Genomic DNA, 24,259 nt, shown 5'->3' on the forward strand with positions numbered 1-24,259 from the left:
CTGTAATTGCGAAATCACGGTTCAACTTAGTGCACATTGATTTGTATTGGGCTATTTGTACAGTCTGTTTAAATTTTGATCCGCAATCCGTTCTGTAAAAGAAGGAAAAGGACATGTCCTTGTGCGGACTGTGATTGCAGCTTGGATTACCAATAGAAGTCTATGGGATCCATGTTTTTTGCGGACGCCATGTTTGTGACATCTGTGAAAAATGCGCATCAAATGTAAGCAAAGTTAAATTCTTTTAATCAGTTCAGTATTTTATGCAATTACGGATGATTTTACACAATATGGGGGATATTTATTAAGTCCGGCGTTTTCTGCTTAAATATTTCCCTGCCGCTCCGACAGTACGGAGATTTGTGTAGAGGCGTGCTGCCTCTACATAAATCCCGTGCGCACCAGTGTGTGCGGCAGGAAACCTACGCCAGCTCAGAGCTGGCGTAGGTGTCCTGATTATTTTTTTGCAAAAAAAAATGTCTTCACTGGTCCTGGTGACTTCATATAAAGCACAACAGGCACCTAGTTACTTGGTAAACTGGATACTGGCTTAACAGCTTCCACAGAAAATCACCCACAACCCACATTACTGTATGACCACCATGTTTAGCGAAATTTTCTACTTTTATAAAACTATGATAAAGTGTGTAAATGTGAACAATAATGGCTTTATCTATAGATCTCGTGGGAACTACAGACAAGAAACAGTATGTTTGCTGATACTGACATACATGACAAAAATAGACAATACAAATAACAATCAAAAATCCAGATTGAAGGCAGCTTCCTGTATTCACCATATTTGCTTTAGTAACGGAACGTACAGTCTGTTAAAAATCAAGTTGCCATTGAGACAAATGCAAGATAAAATCATAAAATTAAAAAATGCAAAAAAAAACTGTTTGCACACCGGAATGTGTAATGGAGACGGAGTCTTGTTTACAGTCTGCGGCATTCACAGAGCGGAGCGACTGTCCATAATAACAATAGTAAGAGATCCCCAGTTACATTAGCCTCACAATGGTGACTACATTATCATTCATTCAGATGGTAATTTGTCTCGCACCAGCTGCAGCTCACAGGACAGGGGGTTGGGGGAAAATAAACCAAAAAAAAAACAACTTAGAGTTTAGATTTTCACCAAACCACCCCCCAACCGAACATTCTAACATTTAGGCTTGTCCTTAAAAATGAAAAAAAATATAAAAATTGTAAGGTCGTGTATTATTCCTTAGAGGGAAATTAACCATCTGCTATGGAACCTGGTGGAAACATCTAATACGGCCTCTCTGCCATCTTGCCATCTTGGGAAGAATTTTCCATTTAAGTTTCATTTTCCGGTGGCTTTATATCCCTTATATCACTATTTAGGCTATGTCCACACATTGTATGACGGTCACGGAACGTCCGGTGTCAGATAAGATCATCCCGGCCGGTACTGCAGATCTTTAGCTTTAGAACTCTCCACTGAACTCAATGGGGCGTGCGACCGGAGCCGCATGCTCCATAGTGTGCACTGACAGGGTTTTCTGTGACTGCTATTCATTGAATAGCGGCCGCAGAAAACTGACATGTCAGATCCTTGCGGCGCCGCTAGGGATCCCAGCCGGAGTGTACACCATGCAGCACAACGTAAGTACTGCAGAAATCATGGCCGTTGTAACAACGGCCATGATTACAGCGGAACTTACGTTGTGTGAACATAGCCAAGTCATCCAAACATTTAACTTGGTTGTGTAAAATATTATTTTGCTCCTTCAGCCTTGAATACTGTTCTGCTATCCAACAGGCAGCAAAAACTAGAGCGCGTTCTCCATCAGATTTTGCGAATTTCTTGACCATAACTGCTTCAGTCACCAAACCTTTCGGCTGTTACCATGGATCTGCAGATTCCTCCATAACATTTACAAGCGACTTAGTAGCCTTGACTTTAGTGATTCTACTCAAGAAGCCTCCATGTTACAATCTACACAGCAAAAAACGAACCAAAATAAATTCAATACTCCACAACAGACAGTATTTACACTCACAAATTTACCCTCAACTGCGCTCCAACCTCCTGCCTGGGCTCACCAAATTATGTAAGAATTATTATGTATAGATAAATACCTAGCTTCGAGGTTTGGCAAGTAAGGCTGGGTTCACACTGCGTTTCTGCAATCCGTTTTCTTCATCCCTTTTTTTGCAAAAAACGGATGAAAAACGGATTGCAAAAAACGGATGCATTTGTGTGCATCCGTTTTGATCCGTTTTTCCATTGACTTCCATTATAAAAAAAAACAAAAAACGAATCAAAACGGATCCGTTTTTTTTGACGGACAAAAACGTTGCTGACACTTTTTTTTTGTCCGTTGAAAAAACGGATCCATTAAACGGATTGAAAAAACGCAGTGTGAACCCACCCTTAATGAAATACAGGCGTGAGTGTAAAATAAATAATGTATTGCTTTTATAGTTGGTATTAGATAGGAATATATAGGAAATATTGCCTTTATAGTTTTTTTATTAGCTTTATATCAAGGAATAAAGGAAGCAGACAGAAATATTAATTGCAATAACACAATACAATATAAACCATAATGAACATTAACCTATATTAAAATATTACAACAACAACTATAAATAACTAATGGAGAAACATGGATTTGTTTCGATTTCATAGTTACTACACACAAATCGGCAGTAACACAAGTTTTATGTTTTGTTGTCAGTCTCCCCTAGTCTTTAGCTCCCATCTCTTCCATATTCTCTTCCTGACTCTCCCCAATGAGCCATGCTTTTTCTTTATACCAACCATGCTATTTTGTTTTCCACCCCATCACGTAGACATCATGTCTCACTACATCAAAGAACTCTCTTGACCATCACAATGACAAATTATCAGTCGGTATCAGATTATTTAGCATATGTAAGCAATATACCAGTGAAATCAAGTGACCTATTGATGCGACAGTACAATGAGTATTTACAATCCAGACATGCAATACACATGATCCTCCATCTATAAGTCTCATAAATGAATATTATACCTTACTAGAAAATGTACCCGGCGCTGCCCGGGTATAAAGTGTCAGTGTGTTAATTAGATTTGTTCTAAAGTGCCCAGGAGGCCAAGCTAAAGGTATTGTTTTATCTGAGTTAATCAGTGGAATTAGTGTATACCTGTAGTGCATAGTTGGAGGGGTTCTTTATACCCACAATGTATAGTTTTTAGGGGTCTCGCATATCTGTAGTGCATAGTTGGGGGGGCTGTATACCTATAGTGTATAGTTAAGGGAGGTCCTGTATACCTGCAGTGTACAGTTGGTGAAGGTCCTGTATACCTGTACTGTATAGTTCGGGGGTCCTGTATACCTGTAGTATATAGTTGGTGCTGTATACCTGTAATGTATAGTTGGTGGAGGTCTTGTATTCCTGTAGTTTATAGTTTGAGGGTCCTGGATACCTGTAGTGTATAATTGGTGGAGGTCTTGTATACCTGTAGTATATAGTTCGGGGGTCCTGTATACCTGTAGTAAATAGTTTGAGGGTCCTGTATAACTATAGTACAGAGTTGGTGGAGGTCCTGTATACCTGTAGTGTATAGTTTGGGGTCCTATATACCTGTAGTATATAGTTGGTGGAGTTCCTGTATACCTGTAGTGTATAGTTTTGGGGTCCTGTATACCTGTAGTGTATAGTTTGGGGTCCTGTATACCTGTAGTATATAGTTGGTGGAGGTCCTGTATACCTGAAGTATATAGTTGGTGGAGGTCCTGTATACCTGTAGTATATAGTTTTGGGGTCCTGTATACCTGTAGTGTAAAGTTTGGGGTCCTGTATACCTGTAGTATATAGTTTTGTGGAGGTCCCGTGCACTTGTAGTGTATAGTTTTGGGGTCCTGTATACCTGTAGTGTCCTGTATACCTGCAGGGTTGTATTTACCCGTATGGCAGTGTTATTCAGTCAGTGTGTCGGTATTGGTCATGTCTGGTATGGGGGTGTTATCCAGTCACAGTATGGCGGTATTGGTCAGGTCTGGTGTGGCGGTGTTATCCAGTCACGGTATGGTGGTATTGGTCAGGTCTGGTATAGCGGTGTTATCCAGTCACAGTATGGCAGTATTGGTCAGGTCTGATATGATGGTGTTATCCAGTCACAGTATTGTGGTATTGGTCAGGACTGGTGTGGCGGTGTTACCCAGTCACAGTTTGACGGTATTGGTCAGGTCTGGTATGGCAGTGTTATCCAGTCACAGTATGGCGGTATTGGTCAGGTCTGGTATGACAGTGTTATCCAGCACAGTATGGCGGTATTGGTCAGGTTTGGTATGGCAGTGTTATCCAGTCACAGTATGGCGGTATTGGTCAGGTCTGGTATGACAGTGTTATCCAGCACAGTATAGCGGTATTGGTCAGGTCTGGTGTGGCGGTGTTATCCATTCACAGTATGGCAGTATGGATAAGACTGTCATATAAGACCTGACCAATACTGCCATACTGTGAATGGATAACACCGCCACACCAGACCTGACCAATACCGCCATACTGTGACTGGATAACACTGTCATACCAGACCTGACCAATACCGCCATACTGTGACTGGATAACACTGTCATATAAGACCTGACAGTGTTATCCAGTCACAGTATGGCGGTATTGGTCAGGTCTGGTATGACAGTGTTATCCAGTCACAGTATGGCGGTATTGGTCAGGTCTGGTGTGGCAGTGTTATCCAGTCACAGTATGGCGGTATTGGTCAGGTCTGGTGTGGCACTGTTATCCAGTCACAGTATGGCGGTATTGGTCAGGTCTGGTGTGGCGGTGTTACCCAGTCACAGTATGGCGGTATTGGTCAGGTCTGGTATGGAGGTGTTATCCAGTCACAGTATGGCGGTATTGGTCAGGTCTGGTATGGAGGTGTTATCCAGTCACAGTATGGCAGTATTGGTCTGGTATGGCAGTGTTATCCAGTCACAGTATGGCGGTATTGGTCAGGTCTGGTTTGACAGTGTTATCCAGCACAGTATGGCGGTATTGGTCAGGTCTGGTGTAGCAGTGTTACCCAGTCACAGTTTGGTATACCTGTTGTGCCCTGTATATACATCTACTGTATGGATGGAGTAGGCGGTCCTGCATATACATGTACTGTATAGATGGAGTAGGGGGTCCTGTATATACATGTACTGTATAGATGGAGTAGGGGGTCCTGTATATACATGTACTGTATAGATGGAGTAGGGGGTCCTGTATACATGTACAGTATAGATGGAGTAGGGGGTCCTGTATACACATGTACTGTATGGATGGAGTAGGGGTCCTGTATATACATGTACTGTATAGATGGAGTAGGGGGTCCTGTATATACATGTACTGTATAGATGGAGTAGGGGGCCCTGTATATACATGTACTGTATAGATAGAGTAGGGGGTCCTGTATATAAATGTACTGTATAGATGGAGTAGGGGGTCCTGTATATACATGTACTGTATAGATGGAGTAGGGGGTCCTATATATACATGTACTGTATAGATGGAGTAGGGGGTCCTGTATATACATGTACTGTATAGATGGAGTAGGGGGTCCTGTATACATGTACTGTATAGATGGAGTAGGGGGTCCTGTATATATATGTACTGTATAGATGGAGTAGGGGGTCCTGTATATACATGTACTGTATAGATGGAGTAGGGGGCCCTGTATATACATGTACTGTATAGATGTAGTAGGGGGTCCTGTATATACATGTACTGTATAGATGGAGTAGGGGGCCCTGTATATACATATACATGTACTGTATAGATGGAGTAGGGGGTCCTGTATATACATATACATGTACTGTATAGATGAAGTAGGGGGTCCTGTATATACATGTACTGTATAGATGGAGTAGGGGGCCCTGTATATACATGTACTGTATAGATGGAGTAGGGGGTCCTGTATATACATGTACTGTATAGATGGAGTAGTGGGTCCTGTATATACATGTACTGTATAGATGGAGTAGGGGGGCCTGTATACATGTACTGACTGACCATGTATACATGTACTGACTGTGTATGACTGACCATATATCTGTAATCTGCCTGTGTGTGACTGACCATATACCTGTAATCTTCCTGTGTGTGACTGACCATATATCTGTGTAATCTGTGTAATGCAGATTACACATATATATGGTCAGTCACACACATGCAGATTACAGATATATATGGTCAGTCACACACATGCAGATTACAGATATATATGGTCAGTCACACACAGGCAGATTACACATATATATGGTCAGTCACACACATGCAGATTACAGATATATATGGTCAGTCACACACATGCAGATTACAGATATATATGGTCAGTCACACACAGGAAGATTACACATATATATGGTCAGTCACACACAGGCAGATTACAGGTATATGGTCAGTCACACACATGCAGATTACAGATATATATGGTCAGTCACACACAGGCAGATTACACAGGTATATGGTCAGTCACACACATGCAGATTACAGGTATATGGTCAGTCACACACATGCAGATTACAGGTATATGGTCAGTCACACACATGCAGATTACAGATATATATGGTCAGTCACACACAGGCAGATTACAGGTATATGGTCAATCACACACAGGCAGATTACACAGATAGATGGTCAGTCACACACATGCAGATTGCAGGTATATGGTCAGTCACACACAGGCAGATTACACAGATAGATGGTCAGTCACACATGCAGATTACACAGATATATGGTCAGTCACACACATGCAGATTACAGGTATATGGTCAGTCACACACAGGCAGATTACAGGTATATGGTCGGTCACACACAGGCAGATTACAGGTATATGGTCAGTCACACACAGGCAGATTACAGATATATATGGTCGGTCACACACAGGCAGATTACAGGTATATGGTCAGTCACACACAGGCAGATTACACATATATATGGTCAGTCACATACATGCAGATTACAGGTATATGGTCAGTCACACACAGGCAGATTACACATATATATGGTCAGTCACATACATGCAGATTACAGGTATATGGTCAGTCACACACAGGCAGATTACAGGTATATGGTCAGTCACACACAGGCAGATTACAGATATGTATGGTCAGTCACACACAGGCAGATTACAGGTATATGGTCGGTCACACACAGGCAGATTACAGATATGTATGGTCAGTCACACATGTCTGCCTGTGTGTGACTGACCATATACCTGTAATCTGCATGTACTGTATGTGACTGACCATCTATCTGTGTAATCTGCATGTGTGTGACTGACCATATATATCTGTAATCTGCATGTGTGTGACTGACCATATATATCTGTAATCTGCCTGTGTGTGATTGACCCTATATATGTGTAATCTGCCTGTGTGTGACTGACCATATATATCTGTAATCTGCCTGTGTGTGACTGACCATATACCTGTAATCTGCATGTGTGTGACTGACCATATATATCTGTAATCTGCCTGTGTGTGACTGACCATATACCTGTAATCTGCCTGTGTGTGACTGACCATATATATCTGTAATCTGCCTGTGTGTGACTGACCATATACCTGTAATCTGCATGTGTGTGACTGACCATATATATCTGTAATCTTCCTGTGTGTGACTGACCATATACCTGTAATCTGCATGTGTGTGACTGACCATATATATCTGTGTAATCTGCATGTGTGCGACTGACCATATATCTGTAATCTGCATGTGTGTGACTGACCATATATATCTGTGTAATCTGTGTTATGCTCAGCCAATCGCGGCTAAGCAGCTGATGACTCGGCAGAGGGGGGCCGGCATGAAGGACGGCTGGTGCGGTCCGGACAGCCTCCCGAAGACAACATCACTGTCTCCAAAATGGCGGCCGAGGTGGACACGCATCAGGTATGTATAGTGCACTACACTTCCGGGGGTTGGGGGACACGGGGAAGGGGGTCATTTACTAACATAACATACATTACAAAGTTGTATAACTTTGTAATGTGTGTTATTTAGTGAATAATTTTCTAACGCCGCACTATCCCTTTAACTCACGTGGGCCGTTCCCAGCCTCCGCTCATCTTCTTCTCCGGTACCGTTCCCAGCGCAGGCAGTGTGACGGGGATGTCCAAAGCTCTCCCGAGGAGCCAAGCATCTTAGCGGAGACCCTCGGCTGCTCGGGAGAGCTTCAGAAGAATGACAGAGGCTTCGGGAGGCTCTGGAAGTACCCAAAGCCTCTGTCATTCTTCTGAAGCTCTCCTGGGCAGCCGAGTGTCTCCGATTAGACGCTCGGCTGCTTGGTAGAGCTTCGGCATCCCCAGCGCAGCCAGTGTACATCACACTGCCGGGAACGGGACCAGAGAAGAAGACGAGCGGAGGCTGGGAATGGGCCCAGGTGAGTTAACTGTTTTGTTTTTTTTAAATGGTCGCCCCATACGTTGGGGATGCCGCCATTTTTGAGCGCCCCCCCACACCATATGGAGTGACCATGCCCGGCGTATAAGACGACCCCCGAATTCTGACAAGATTTTTTGGGGTTAAAAAGTCGTCTTATACGCGTCGTCTGCCTATTTGTACAGTATGGGTTTCCGCATCTACTATATATTTATGCCGTATGTATTTCTGTGTGGTAGTACAATATATGTCTTGTGTGTAGTGTGTTGATATGTGGCACATGTATATACATTGGTGGATTGTACTGTAATATGGCCTGTATGGGTGACAATCCAGGACTCCCAGGGGGGCCCATAGCCGCTCACACTCTCCATATTGTGCTGCAGCCCCCATTTTACATGCCCCAGATTCCCAGACAATTAGTGTTTTGCAGTGGTAGATGCCATCACTCGTATAGTATTTCAGCAAATTTAACGCTGCAAGTTCTGAAGCAAAATCTGCTGCGATACTCTGTCATTTCCTATTAATTTACATTCTTGCAGCGGATTTTTCATTCCCTGTCACAATGTAGCCCTTGCCACTTAATCTATCAGCTGCCGGGCTAATACCCGGCCGCGCTTCCGTCTGCTTTTCCGGCTCCTTGGCGTCCTGCCGCAGTCACTGATTGGATGTCAGGGAGCCAGGAGCCAGAGAAGCAGGCAGGAGTGCGGCAGTGGTAGGGGCTACATTTCCGCATCTGAATTATGTAAAGCCTTTGGGAATGACACTACAGAGCATTGCAGCTGATTTTGCTGTAGAACTCAGTGTGAAATCCCCTGCGATAATGTATATATGAAGGCACCTATAGAGTAGATAGCCGCTGTCAGGGCCGGCTCCAGCTTTTTGTGGGCCCTTGGGCGACAGAGCCTCGGCGGGCCCCTTTGAGGAGCAAATCATGGAGAGACAGGCGAGGAAAGATTTGCAGCAAAAGAAACATGCGGCTGCTGCATATCTTTCTCCTCCTGTATCTCCCGATCTCTGTGGTAGTCAGGACTGGAGGAGTCAGACGCAGTCACAGCATTTTTATATATATATATATATATATATATATATATATATATATATATATATATATATATAATGCTGGTGCTGCTAGTTCTCCTGTATACAGCTCCTACTGTGTGTGTGTGTGTGTGTGTATATGCATACATACACACACACACACAGAGCAGGAGCTGTATACAGGAGAGCTAGCAGCACCAGCATGATATATATATATATATATATATATATATATATATATGTATTATATGAACATGGTGAGACCTCTAGTTCTCCTATATACAGGCCCTGCAGTGATATACAGTATATATATATATATATATATATATATATATATACACACACACACTGAATATCGCTGCAGGACCTGTATATAGGAGAACTAGAGGTCTCACCATGTTCATGAGAGAGAGAGAGAGAGAGAGAGAGAGAGAGAGATCTAGTTGTTTTGTGTATAGAGGTCCTGCTGTAACATATATATATCCTGCTGTAATATATATATATATATATATATATATCCGATGTCACACTGATGCCTGACCAAATATTAAAGCCATAATCCCCTAACCCTTGTACCTGAGAGGAATCCCTTTCCACCATCACAGAACCCCCCCCCCCCAGAAAGCACCCCCAGCTGAGAGGCAGTCTCCTCCTACCTCATAGAAAATGCCTGATTCAGCTGGGGGGCTATGCTGGGGCATTTTCTATAATGCTGCTGCTGTGGGACACTGAATATATATAATATATAATGCTGCTTGATGACTGTAACAGCTGGGGGCACTCTGGCAGACGGACTGTATATACTATGTGAGTATGTAGCCCAGCTGGGCTGATGGGCCCTGGTGCAAAATTTTAGTTTGGGCTCCACTCTAAGGTGCCGCCCCCTAATGTGGCACTGTGTCCCCTCATGTACTGTACTACTTCCCCCTATTATTAATTGACTGTACTGTGTCATTCTCTAATTGTTTTCTAACCTTTGAATCAACAGCTGTATCCCTCCCTGTGTCCCCCTGTATATAGCAGACCAGTATTCCTCCCTGTGTCCCCCTGTATATAGCAGACCAGTATTCCTCCCTGTGTCCCCCTGTATATAGCAGACCAGTATCCCTCCCTGTGTCCCCCTGTATATAGCAGACCAGTATCCCTCCCTGTGTCCCCTGTATATAGCAGACCAGTATCCCTCCCTGTGTCCCCTGTATATAGCAGACCAGTACTCCTCCATGTCCCCCTGTATATAGCAGACCAGTATCCCTCCATGTCCCCCTGTATATAGCAGACCAGTATCCCTCCATGTCCCCCTGTATATAGCAGACCAGTATCCCTCCCTGTGTCCCCCTGTATATAGCAGACCAGTATCCCTCCCTGTGTCCCCTGTATATAGCAGACCAGTATCCCTCCCTGTGTCCCCTGTATATAGCAGACCAGTATCCCTCCATGTCCCCCTGTATATAGCAGACCAGTACTCCTCCATGTCCCCCTGTATATAGCAGACCAGTATCCCTCCCTGTGCCCCTGTATATAGCAGACCAGTACTCCTCCATGTCCCCCTGTATATAGCAGACCAGTACTCCTCCCTGTGCCCCCTGTATATAGCAGACCACTATCTCTCCATGTGCCCCCTCTGTGTGTGTGTATACATATATATGTAGTGGTATCTTTCCATATCCCCCCACTTACTCCAGTGATGCTGCACTCCTCTCCTCCATGGTATAAGCAGGATCCTGCGGGGCTGAGGCTCCTCCCCCTGCTCGGATCCCCATACCCCTCAGCCCTGCAGGATCCAGCATACACCACTGAGGAGAGGAGGATGGCAGCGTCCCTGCAGTCAGCACCTCACCTGAGTGGATTACGCTGCTGCAATCCTCCTCTCATCTCCTCATCACTGTGAGCGGCTCCTGCATGGTGGAGGCCCCTCCCCCAGACCAGGTCACGACCCCATACTCACTGATGCTTTCCTTTCCTGCTGCACAGCGCTGTGACCTGACCTGGGAGAGGAGCCTCCACCCTGCAGGAGCCGCTCACAGTGATGAGGAGATGAGAGGAGGTTTGCAGCAGCGCGATCCTCTCAGTTTCCTCACAGATGAAGCGCCGCCTGCGGTTCTGTGATCAGGCGTGCGGGGGGTCCGGGGCTGCCATCGGGGTGCGGGCAGGGATGCCGAGGCTGATGGGGGCTGCGGGTGGGGATGTCGGGGCTGATGGGGGGTGGAGATGCCGGGGCTAATGCGAGCACCAGGGGGTTAAAGCACATACTCACAGGGGGATGTCAATCCCGCTACGAGTATGTGCTATCATTGGGGTGAATGGTACCGGATTTGCAGCGGTTCTGCAGATCCGGTAGGTGTGAAGGCACCCTAAAGCAAATATATCAACACAAAAAATCATTGACACTCTCTGATCGGAACCAGCTCCTGACGAAGTTGCATAGCACAACGTAACGCGTTGGGCCATTTGTCTTTGTCTGACATCTATGCTTTGCAGGTTGTATTGATTTTTTATTACCATGCTTTAGCATTCTCATATACAGGGGTTGGGCCACTGCTTAAGGTGCGTTTACACGTAACGATTATCGTGCAAATTTGCGAAACGAATGAATGGTGGCACAATGTTTGCTGCACCGAATCTATTTGTTTTGATATTTATTATTAGTGAGACCGTATAGAAGTATGGGGTCTCTTTCCACATTTAGCAGCTGGCAATTTACTCTAGCACAGCGCTTTGTGAGGAACCATATTGTATTTTATTTTGTACGTAATATGGATGATTGTGCCCCTTACCAAGGCCTCTACTTCCGCTAGCATACTCTATCTCTATCTATCTATCTCCTACCTATCTCCTATCTATAAATCAATCAATCTCCTATCTATCTATCTATCTAAAATGTCATGTCATATGTATGTAAGTATCTAAAATGTCAGGCCGTGTGCGTGTAATATATATATATACACACACGCACACAGCCTGACATTTTAGATAGATTGATAGGAGATAGGGAGATAGATTGATAGATATGACATAACAGACTGGCATGTGTGTGTCTCCTATCTATCTATCTATCTATCTATCTATCTATCTATCTATCTATCTCCTATTTATCTATCTATCTATCTATCTCCTATCTATCTATCTATCTATCTATCTATCTATCTATCTATCTATCTCCTATCTATCTATCTCCTATCTATCTATCTATCTATCTCCTATTTATCTATCTATCTATCTATCTCCTATCTATCTATCTATCTATCTATCTCCTATCTACCTATCTATCTATCTATCTCCTATCTATCTACCTATCTATCTATCTCCTATCTATCTATCTATCTATCTATCTATCTATCTATCTATCTATCTCCTATCTATCTATCTATCTCCTATCTATCTATCTCCTATCTATCTATCTATCTATCTATCTCCAATCTATCTATCTCATATCTATCTATCTATCTATCTATCTATCTATCTATCTATCTATCTCCTATCTATCTATCTATCTATCTATCTATCTATCTCCTATCTATCTATCTATCTAAAATGTCATGTCATATGTAAGTATCTAAAATGTCAGGCTGTGTGTGTGTGTGTGTGTGTGTGTATATAAATATATAATACACACACATGCCAGTCTGTTATGTCATATCTATCTATCTATCTATCTATCTATCTATCTATCTCCTATTATCTATCTATCTATCTATCTCCTATCTATCTATCTATCTCCTATCTATCTATCTATCTATCTCCTATTATCTATCTATCTATCTATCTCCTATCTATCTATCTCCTATCTATCTATCTCCTATCTATCTATCTATCTATCTATCTCCTATCTATCTATCTATCTATCTATCTCCTATCTATCTATCTATCTATCTCCTATCTATCTCCTATCTATCTATCTATCTATCTCCTATCTATCTATCTATCTATCTATCTATCTCCTATCTATCTATCTATCTATCTCCTATCTATCTCCTATCTATCTCCTATCTATCTCCTATCTATCTATCTATCTATCTCCTATCTATCTATCTATCTATCTATCTATCTATCTATCTATCTGTCACAAAACTATCTCATATCTATGTATCTAGCTGTCTATTAATACATTGTAATTATAAACCATTGCACTAGTAGTGAGATTGCTGCAGCTGTGTGTAAGGGACTATTTTTTATGCAGGTTAGGTCAGTGGAAGGAAACAGGACAACTGTCATCTGGTATCTATGGTAACAAGGCCCACACTGCAAAGCACTATTGGGAAATGGACAAACCTCCTGGTCACATGGTTCACACTGGGCCCCTCCCACATACAGTGAGGAGACCAGAGCAGAACAGAGACTAGAAATAGGCTAAAAAGGGCAAAATTAACACTGGGGAGCAGCTGTTTTCACATGGATGGTGTTAAAATTGTGGTAGGTATCACTACAAGCATTATTGTTTTTTGACCGCTTCGTGGCAGAACCCCTTTAAATGACAGTTACGCTTTAATTTCTAGTTCCACAAATCTCAGACTCACTTAAGATTTTAGAACATGCACCAAACGATGGTTGACAATATGTTATCCATAGCTCTGTGCAGTGGAAAGTAGCCATTTATAGATGATAACTAGTGTTAATCATTTCTTGAAGGAAGCCATCTTTTCCTTGTCCTTTCATATGCCAGTGAATGTGGAAAGTCAGATTATGACAACAGGTATTTTTTTTACCTCCTCTACATCTGTCTCAATAGACATTCCCCCCAGCTCCTTTGTTATGTATAATCTGATGTATAGTTATGCTAATAGCAAAGTGATCTCACATTCTTCTTTGTCAAATGTTAATGAACCCTGAGTGTAGATAGTTACACCTCAGAGTCCTCAGATATCTCAGAGTCAGAGAACTGTAGTTTCATTTCTCTCTCCCTCCGTCAGCTATGGCATCTTCTTTCAAAGACCAGCTGGACTGCTCCATCTGTCTGAGCACTGATACAGATCCTGTAATGCTGAGATGTGGCCACAACTTCTGCCGAGTCTGTATTTGTCGTTTGCTGGATACACAGGATGGGTCTGGATTTTATTCCTGTCCTGAATGCAGAGAAGAGTATCAGGAGCGGCCTGCACTGACGAGGGACATCGCTCTGCGTAATCTAATGGAGAATATACTGCCGACTCCTCCAACACCGACAGAAACCGGGATCTGCTGCACTTACTGTGTGGACTCTGCTGTACCTGCTGTGATATCCTGTCTGCACTGTGAGGCTTCTCTGTGTGATAAACACCTGAGAGCTCACAGCAAGTCACCAGAACACGTCTTATCTGAGCCCAGCACTTCCCTGGAGAAGAGGAAATGTTCTGTCCATAAGAAGGTCCTGGAATATTACTGTACTGAGGACTCTGCTTGTATCTGTGTGTACTGCAGATTGGATGGAGAACATCAGGGACATCGGGTGGAGATGCTGGATGAGGCCTCTGAGAAGAAGAAGAAGAAACTGAGAAATGTTTTTCAGAAAATGATGACAAAGAGAGAGGAGACTAAGGAAAGAGTTCAGAGTGTTGAGGAATGCTGGAGAAAAGCTCAAGAAAAAGCAGCTGGAGAAGCCGAGAGAGTCACTGTACTCTTTACAAACATCAGGAGACGGCTGGACGACCTGGAGAAGAGGGCCCTGAGCGAGATCTCCAGGCAAGAAGATAAGATGTCACTGTTGTTCTCTGCTCTGATCCAGCAGCTAGAAATAAAGAAGGATGAGCTGTCCAGGAAGATGAAACACATTGAGGAGTTGTGTAACATGGCGGATTCACGGACTGTCTTACAGGAACCAGACACAGGTGACTTGTGTGATTCTGAGGAGGAGGGATGTGATGAGGACACAGGGGGACATGATAGACAGCCCCATGATGTAGATGTTCTGGATGTGACCGTAATCTCAGACACATTCCGCACATTATGTGACATAATATCAGGTATAAGGAGTCGGATCTATGGGGAGGGTCCTGCAGATATTTTACTGGATATAAACACAGCTGGGGATTATCTCCTTATATCAGATGACCTGAAAACTGCAACCTGGACAGAAGAGAAGCAGAATCATCCAGAAACAGCAGAGAGATTCCAGGACTATGATCAGGTGATGAGCAGAAGGAGTTTCTCCTCAGGGCGACATTACTGGGATGTGGAGATCAGTAGAACAGATGAGTGGATGGTGGGGATGTGTTATCCCAGTATAGACAGGAGGGGGCGTCAGTCAGGCATTGGATATAATAACAAGTCCTGGGGTGTGAGGGGGCGTTATAATCAGTATATAGTGACACATGACAATAAATATATCCAGTTAACTAATAATATCGCCAGTGATAGAGTCAGGATCTGTCTGGATTATGAGGCCGGGCGGCTGTCCTTTTATGAGCTGTGTGACCCCATCAGACACTTACACACCTTCACTGCCACCTTCACCGAGCCCCTTCTTGCTGTTTTATATTCATGGGATGGTTCTATAAGTATATTAAGGGGAGGCAGCAACTGGGAGATAGTTTAGCTCTATTATAGCACCTAATGACCCTTTTAAAATCCCCCTCCCCAGGATTTGACAACAATAATCAGTGAATAATCTATAAATCAATGCTAGTGTTTCTTTCATTGTCGTATACTGTACTGTAAGATCAATGTTATACAGTGCCTACTGACTAATTCATATAACATATAGGTGACACTACAAAGACTTCACAATTTTATTACCCTCTTCCTTCCTGATATAACGCTCTGTTATATAATCTGTTTGCCTTCATTTTACCATATCATGTGTTGCAAATAGTGATGAGTGAATCTCTTGAACATTTGGGTTTGTCTGAACCAGGACGCTCATCATTTGACTCCTGGTGTCTGGAGAAGATGGATGTAGCCCTAGGAAGTCTTGAGTTCCTGTCACCCCTCGGGCCGCATCCAGACAGCAGGAGTCAAATGTCGAGCATCCTAGTTATGACAAACCCGAATGTTCAGGAAAAAACAGCAACATAAAAAATCATGTGATTGTGTAATTCTGGGAGGGTTTTGTTTTTACTCTGTGGTAAAATTTCTCTTATACCTTTATTCTGCTGGTCGCTACAATTACAGCTATACCAAATCTTTATGCCAAACTAATAAAAAATGTTTTGTATCATCCTGTTTTCACCTCAGTATTTTTTGTCTATGCTGCTGTGCGTGGGGATATATTTTGAAGGGTGAATTTTTACCAATATATTTGTGGAGTAGTTGTGACTTTTATATATGACAGAGGTTCTCAAAGTTTCGTTGCCACTATCATCTATAATAGACTTACGTTTTGGGGCATCCTCTATTATAGACATTTAGGCTATGTTCACACTACGTAAAACTACGGCCGTAGTTCTCACCCCAGAACTACGGCTGTAGTTTTGCGGGATGGAACATAGCGTTATTTTCAATGGCATCTCGGCTGGAGTGTATACACATCGTATGCGCTCCGGCCGGGATTCCATGTGGCACCGGAAAAAACTGACATGTCAGTTTTCTGCGGCCGGAATTCAGTGAATTGCGGCCGCAGAAAGACCTGTCAGCTCACACAGTGAAGCAAGTGGCTCTGGCCGCTTGCTTCACTGTGGGCTATGGGAAGCTCTGATACGGGCGCACGCTAATGCTCCCGCATCAGAGGACAGATCATCCGGCCGGTACTTAAGTACCGGCCGTAATGATCCGGGCTAAGACTGGCCCTTCCATGACCCGGCCGGGGTCATGGAACGGCCAGGTGTTCACGTAGTGTGAACATAGCCTTAAAGGAGATGTCTGGCGAAATTTTTTATTAAAGTATTGTATTGCCCCCCAAAAGTTATACAAATCACCAATATACACTTATTGCAGGAAATGCTTATAAAGTGCTTCCTGGATAACATGATGATGTCACTTCCTGGATAACTTGGTGATGTCACTTCCTGGATAACATGGTGATGTCATTTCCTGGATAAAATGGTGATGGCATGACCCGACTCCCAGAGCTGTGCGAGCTGTGACTGCTGGAGAGGATGATGGATGCTCAGTGTCCCTCCAGTGCCCTGTGTCCCTCAGTGTGCCCCTGCCATCATCCTCTCTTGCAGCCACAGCATCACCATGTTATCCAGGAAGTGACATCACCATGTTATCCAGGAAGTGACATCACCATGTTATCCAGGAAGTGACATCACCATTTTATCCAGGTAGTGACATTACCATGTTTTCCAGGAAGTGACATCACCATTTTATCCAGGTAGTGACATCACCATGTTTTCCAGGAAGTGAAGCCTTGATGCAGTAGTAAGTATAGGGAAAAAAGAATTTTATATGCATTTCCCGTAATAAGTGTATATTAGTGATTTGTATAACTTTTGGAGGACAATACAATACTTTAATAAAAAATTTCGCCAGACTTCTCTTTAATATAGCCTGGGCCATTATGAAACATAAAAAAATAAAATAAAGGGTCAGAGCAAGAAAACACGCTAAGGGTCCTATTACACGGGACAACTATGACCCGATCATTTTAGTAAACGAGCACTGATCTGCTAGATTGGCCCTCATTTACTGCACCTATTAGACAGCCTGATAATCGGGCAGCAAGGGCTGCATGGACATCGCTAGCGATGTCCATACAGCCCTTGCCCAAACACCTGATACCTTACCCCTTCCTGCTCCCAGTCTTCACTCCTGTGCTCCATTGCTTCCTTGTCCCGGTGGCAGCAGTCTCAGCGTCAGATGACAGGCTGCTAGAGCCAATCACAGGCTGGGCCGTGCCGGCCTGTGATTGGCTGAGCGTCCTGTCAGCTGGCAGGCTGCTTAGATGCTGCTACCGCCAGGGCCTGGAAGCTGTGGAACACAGGAGAGAAGACCAGAAGTGGGGAGAGGTTAGGTATCAGGTGTTTGGGCAATCGTCAGACGTGGGGTGCACAGCGCTATTACACGCAGCAATGTGTGGTCGAGGTCTGGCGATTTTAGGTCCAAACCTAAACCAACGATCAGCCGATGATTATTTCATCGGCTGATCGTTCTCTCTATTACGCGGAGCGATAATCGACTGATTCAGCCAACTATCAATCCGTGTAATAGGACCCTAAGACTGATTCAAATGGTGTTGTAGGGGTCACATTCTCACAGTCTTGTGTACTTTTTTCACCAATACGGTATACAGTTCACACTGGCTTCCAGTGGGTCTCACTTCACACTACGTAGTGCTCAAAGCTGGGAGTGAAGACAAGTGTATAGTCGTTTTAATTACTTTGTTACCTAGGCCGTACAGACAAAATAAGTGGAACCCTTTTTGCTCTGAACTGCCTTTCCTAGGCAATCTATAGCTTCCACTGGGCTGTGGTACCATGCAACCCAGAATAGTCTCTGGAGACTGGGTTTAAAGGTCTCCATACACCTTAGTATTAAGTCGGCCCAACCTGCCACTTACAATGTATTCGGCTGTCAATCTTAAGTGTTTGGGGCTCTCCCGACCTTTAGTCCATCACAAAAATACATATTGCAGTCACCATATCCAGGAATAGAAATGTAAAGATATTCACAAAGAAACAAAAAAATGGGTGTGAGATTTCCCTAATTACCATTGGCTTCAGGAATTAACATTACTCTAACCCAAAATGAAGGTATTTTACCTCCAGCCAAATTTGCTTGTCATCATTCGGAAACCAAAAAGAGGAGCAATAGAAAAAAATCTTGTGCTTGTGTCATTCTGGGAGGGTTTTGTTTTTTGCATCGGGACGATCTGCACCACCTTCGCCAGTGGGGCGGAGAGGGGGCATTACTGGGGGTGCGGCAGCACGCAAGGGGGGCGTGGCCTCTGCTGATACTGAAACCTACGCTAGCTCTGAACTGGTGTAGGTTTCAATTTATTCACACGGACAGGCTCCGTGCGCACGGGATTTATGTAGACGCATTGCTCCTCTACATAAATCCTCTAAGCTCCGGAGCTGCAGGGACATTTGTAAGACTTTATAAATGTCCCCCATATACACTCCGGCCTGGATTCCATGCGGCCGCACTCAAAACTGACAATGTGTGTGCCTCAGCCGCACTTTACATTGTCTGCAATGGTTACTGGAACGCAGGCGCACCTGCATCCCAATTCAAAAGACATGAAGTTCATCTGGCTGGTTCTGCAGTACCGGACAGGTATTTTACGGAAACGGATGCAATTACGGGTGATTTTCCACAGATGATTTTACACACTATAGGGGAGATTTATCAAAGGGTGTAAAATTTAGACTGGTGCAAACTGCCAACAGCAACCAATCACAGCTCAGCTTCCAGCTCTGGTGAAAGGAAAGAGGAGCCGTGATTGGTTATTTTGGGCAGATTGCACCAGTCTAAATTTTACACCCTTTGATAAATCTCCCCCTATGAGTTGACTGCGCCCAATAAGTATGGAACGCGCACACTGTCTTAACTGATGCCAGTGAGTTAGTGTAACTGCGCCCAGTGAGTCAATAATATGGAGTTTGTCTTCTCTGGTCCTGGTGGCTTCGTATAAAGCATGGGTTTCCAAACTGCGGCCTTCAAGCTGTTGCAAAACCACAATTGCCATCATGCCCGGAGGGCTAAAGCTTTGGATTTGGCTGTCCAGGCATGATGGGAAATGTAGTATTGCAACAGCTGGAGGGACGCAGTTTGTAGATCCATGGTATAAAGCAGGGGTGGGGAACCTCCGGCCCGCGGGCTGCATCCGGCCCCTGACACCTCCAGATGTGGCCCGCGGCTCCCCTGTGACATGCGCCGCTCTGGAGCAGAAGGAGCCGACACACACGGCATCCTCCTGTGTCTGTGACAGTTACCAGGAGGATGCTGTGAGTGCCGGCTCCTTCCCCTCAGAGCGGTGCACATCTTCTGTCTCCTGCCCTCCTGTGACGTGCGCCGCGCTGGTGAGGCAGGAGCTGGCACAGACACAGGAAGATGTGTTGTATGCCGGCTCCTGCCTCACCAGCGCCATTTCATCGCGCGCCGCCTGCAGGAGAAGACCGGCACAGAAGAGAGGAGGGAGAAGAGGACCTGGACAGCGTGGGAGCGGAGGAAAGGTGAGTGGGATGTTTATTTTTTTCATTTGGGGCAGACACTGGGGGTTAACTAGGCCACCAGGGACATGACTGAGGGGGTTAACTAGGCCACCAGGGACATGACTGAGGAGTTAACTAGGCCACCAGGGACATGACTGAGGAGTTAACTAGGCCACCAGGGACATGACTGAGGAGTTAACTAGGCTACCAGGGACATGACTGAGGAGTTAACTAGGCTACCAGGGACATGACTGAGAAGTTAACTAGGCTACCAGGGACATGACTGAGGAGTTAACTAGGCCACCAGGGACATGACTGAGGAGTTAACTAGGCCACCAGGGACATGACTGAGGAGTTAACTAGGCCACCAGGGACATGACTGAGGAGTTAACTAGGCCACCAGGGACATGACTGAGGAGTTAACTAGGCCACCAGGGACATGACTGAGGAGTTAACTAGGCCACCAGGGACATGACTGGGGGGATTAACTAGGCCACCAGGGACATGACTGGGGGGGTTAACTAGGCCACCAGGGACATGACTGAGGAGTTAACTAGGCCACCAGGGACATGACTGAGGAGTTAACTAGGCCACCAGGGACATGACTGAGGAGTTAACTAGGCTACCAGGGACATGACTGAGGGGTTAACTAGGCCACCAGGGACATGACTGAGGAGTTAACTAGGCCACCAGGGACATGACTGAGGAGTTAACTAGGCTACCAGGGACATGACTAAGGAGTTAACTAGGCTACCAGGGACATGACTGGGGGGGTTAACTAGGCCACCAGGGACATGACTGAGGAGTTAACTAGGCTACCAGGGACATGACTGGGGGGGTTAACTAGGCCACCAGGGACATGACTGGGGGGGTTAACTAGGCCACCAGGGACATGACTGAGGAGTTAACTAGGCTACCAGGGACATGACTGAGGGGTTACCTAGGCCACCAGGGACATGACTGAGGAGTTAACTAGGCCACCAGGGACATGACTGAGGAGTTAACTAGGCTACCAGGGACATGACTGAGGAGTTAACTAGGCTACCAGGGACATGACTGAGGAGTTAACTAGGCTACCAGGGACATGACTGGGGGGGGTAACTAGGCCACCAGGGACATGACTGAGGAGTTAACTAGGCTACCAGGGACATGACTGAGGAGTTAACTAGGCTACCAGGGACATGACTGGGGGGGGTTAACTAGGCCACCAGGGACATGACTGAGGGGGTTAACTAGGCCACCAGGGACATGACTGAGGAGTTAACTAGGCCACCAGGGACATGACTGAGGAGTTAACTAGGCCACCAGGGACATGACTGAGGAGTTAACTAGGCTACCAGGGACATGACTGAGGAGTTAACTAGGCTACCAGGGACATGACTGAGAAGTTAACTAGGCCACCAGGGACATGACTGAGGAGTTAACTAGGCCACCAGGGACATGACTGAGGAGTTAACTAGGCCACCAGGGACATGACTGAGGAGTTAACTAGGCCACCAGGGACATGACTGAGGAGTTAACTAGGCCACCAGGGACATGACTGAGGAGTTAACTAGGCCACCAGGGACATGACTGAGGAGTTAACTAGGCCACCAGGGACATGACTGAGGAGTTAACTAGGCAACCAGGGACATGACTGAGGAGTTAACTAGGCCACCAGGGACATGACTGGGGGGATTAACTAGGCCACCAGGGACATGACTGGGGGGGTTAACTAGGCCACCAGGGACATGACTGAGGAGTTAACTAGGCCACCAGGGACATGACTGAGGAGTTAACTAGGCCACCAGGGACATGACTGAGGAGTTAACTAGGCTACCAGGGACATGACTGAGGGGTTAACTAGGCCACCAGGGACATGACTGAGGAGTTAACTAGGCCACCAGGGACATGACTGAGGAGTTAACTAGGCTACCAGGGACATGACTGAGGAGTTAACTAGGCTACCAGGGACATGACTGGGGGGGTTAACTAGGCCACCAGGGACATGACTGAGGAGTTAACTAGGCTACCAGGGACATGACTGGGGGGGTTAACTAGGCCACCAGGGACATGACTGGGGGGGTTAACTAGGCCACCAGGGACATGACTGAGGAGTTAACTAGGCTACCAGGGACATGACTGAGGGGTTACCTAGGCCACCAGGGACATGACTGAGGAGTTAACTAGGCCACCAGGGACATGACTGAGGAGTTAACTAGGCTACCAGGGACATGACTGAGGAGTTAACTAGGCTACCAGGGACATGACTGAGGAGTTAACTAGGCTACCAGGGACATGACTGGGGGGGGTAACTAGGCCACCAGGGACATGACTGAGGAGTTAACTAGGCTACCAGGGACATGACTGAGGAGTTAACTAGGCTACCAGGGACATGACTGGGGGGGGTTAACTAGGCCACCAGGGACATGACTGAGGGGGTTAACTAGGCCACCAGGGACATGACTGAGGAGTTAACTAGGCCACCAGGGACATGACTGAGGAGTTAACTAGGCCACCAGGGACATGACTGAGGAGTTAACTAGGCTACCAGGGACATGACTGAGGAGTTAACTAGGCTACCAGGGACATGACTGAGAAGTTAACTAGGCCACCAGGGACATGACTGAGGAGTTAACTAGGCCACCAGGGACATGACTGAGGAGTTAACTAGGCCACCAGGGACATGACTGAGGAGTTAACTAGGCCACCAGGGACATGACTGAGGAGTTAACTAGGCCACCAGGGACATGACTGAGGAGTTAACTAGGCCACCAGGGACATGACTGAGGAGTTAACTAGGCCACCAGGGACATGACTGGGGGGATTAACTAGGCCACCAGGGACATGACTGGGGGGGTTAACTAGGCCACCAGGGACATGACTGAGGAGTTAACTAGGCCACCAGGGACATGACTGAGGAGTTAACTAGGCCACCAGGGACATGACTGAGGAGTTAACTAGGCTACCAGGGACATGACTGAGGGGTTAACTAGGCCACCAGGGACATGACTGAGGAGTTAACTAGGCCACCAGGGACATGACTGAGGAGTTAACTAGGCTACCAGGGACATGACTGAGGAGTTAACTAGGCTACCAGGGACATGACTGGGGGGGTTAACTAGGCCACCAGGGACATGACTGAGGAGTTAACTAGGCCACCAGGGACATGACTGGGGGGGTTAACTAGGCCACCAGGGACATGACTGGGGGGGTTAACTAGGCCACCAGGGACATGACTGAGGAGTTAACTAGGCTACCAGGGACATGACTGAGGAGTTAACTAGGCTACCAGGGACATGACTGAGGAGTTAACCAGGCTACCAGGGACATGACTGGGGGGGGGTAACTAGGCCACCAGGGACATGACTGAGGAGTTAACTAGGCTACCAGGGACATGACTGAGGAGTTAACTAGGCTACCAGGGACATGACTGGGGGGGGTTAACTAGGCCACCAGGGACATGACTGGGGGGGGTTAACTAGGCCACCAGGGACATGACTGAGGAGTTAACTAGGCCACCAGGGACATGACTGAGGAGTTAACTAGGCTACCAGGGACATGACTGGGGGGTTAACTAGGTCACCAGGGACATGACTGAGGAGTTCACTAGGCCACCAGGGACATGACTGAGGAGTTAACTAGGCCACCAGGGACATGACTGAGGAGTTAACTAGGCTACCAGGGACATGACTGGGGGGTTAACTAGGCCACCAGGGACATGACTAAGGAGTTAACTAGGCCACCAGGGACATGACTGAGGAGTTAACTGGGCCACCAGTGACATGACTGAGGAGTTAACTAGGCTACCAGGGACATGATTGAGGAGTTAACTAGGCCAC

The 24,259-nt window shown here is 45.7% G+C and overlaps 1 protein-coding gene across 1 annotated transcript in view; it reads left to right on the plus strand.

Annotated features, from left to right (window-relative positions):
* The window catches only part of LOC138788947 (E3 ubiquitin-protein ligase TRIM11-like), a 28,746-nt gene extending 12,560 nt beyond the window's left edge, over positions 1-16,186 (plus strand). The window contains exon 2 of the mRNA XM_069967382.1: positions 14,337-16,186. Coding sequence (XP_069823483.1) covers positions 14,339-15,937 — 1,599 coding nt within the window. The 5' untranslated portion in view covers positions 14,337-14,338 and the 3' untranslated portion in view covers positions 15,938-16,186. The remainder of the gene's footprint in view (positions 1-14,336) is intronic.
* The last annotated feature ends 8,073 nt before the right edge of the window (positions 16,187-24,259 follow it).

Source organism: Dendropsophus ebraccatus, chromosome 1, assembly GCF_027789765.1.
Source record: "Dendropsophus ebraccatus isolate aDenEbr1 chromosome 1, aDenEbr1.pat, whole genome shotgun sequence".
NCBI lineage: Eukaryota > Metazoa > Chordata > Amphibia > Anura > Hylidae > Dendropsophus > Dendropsophus ebraccatus.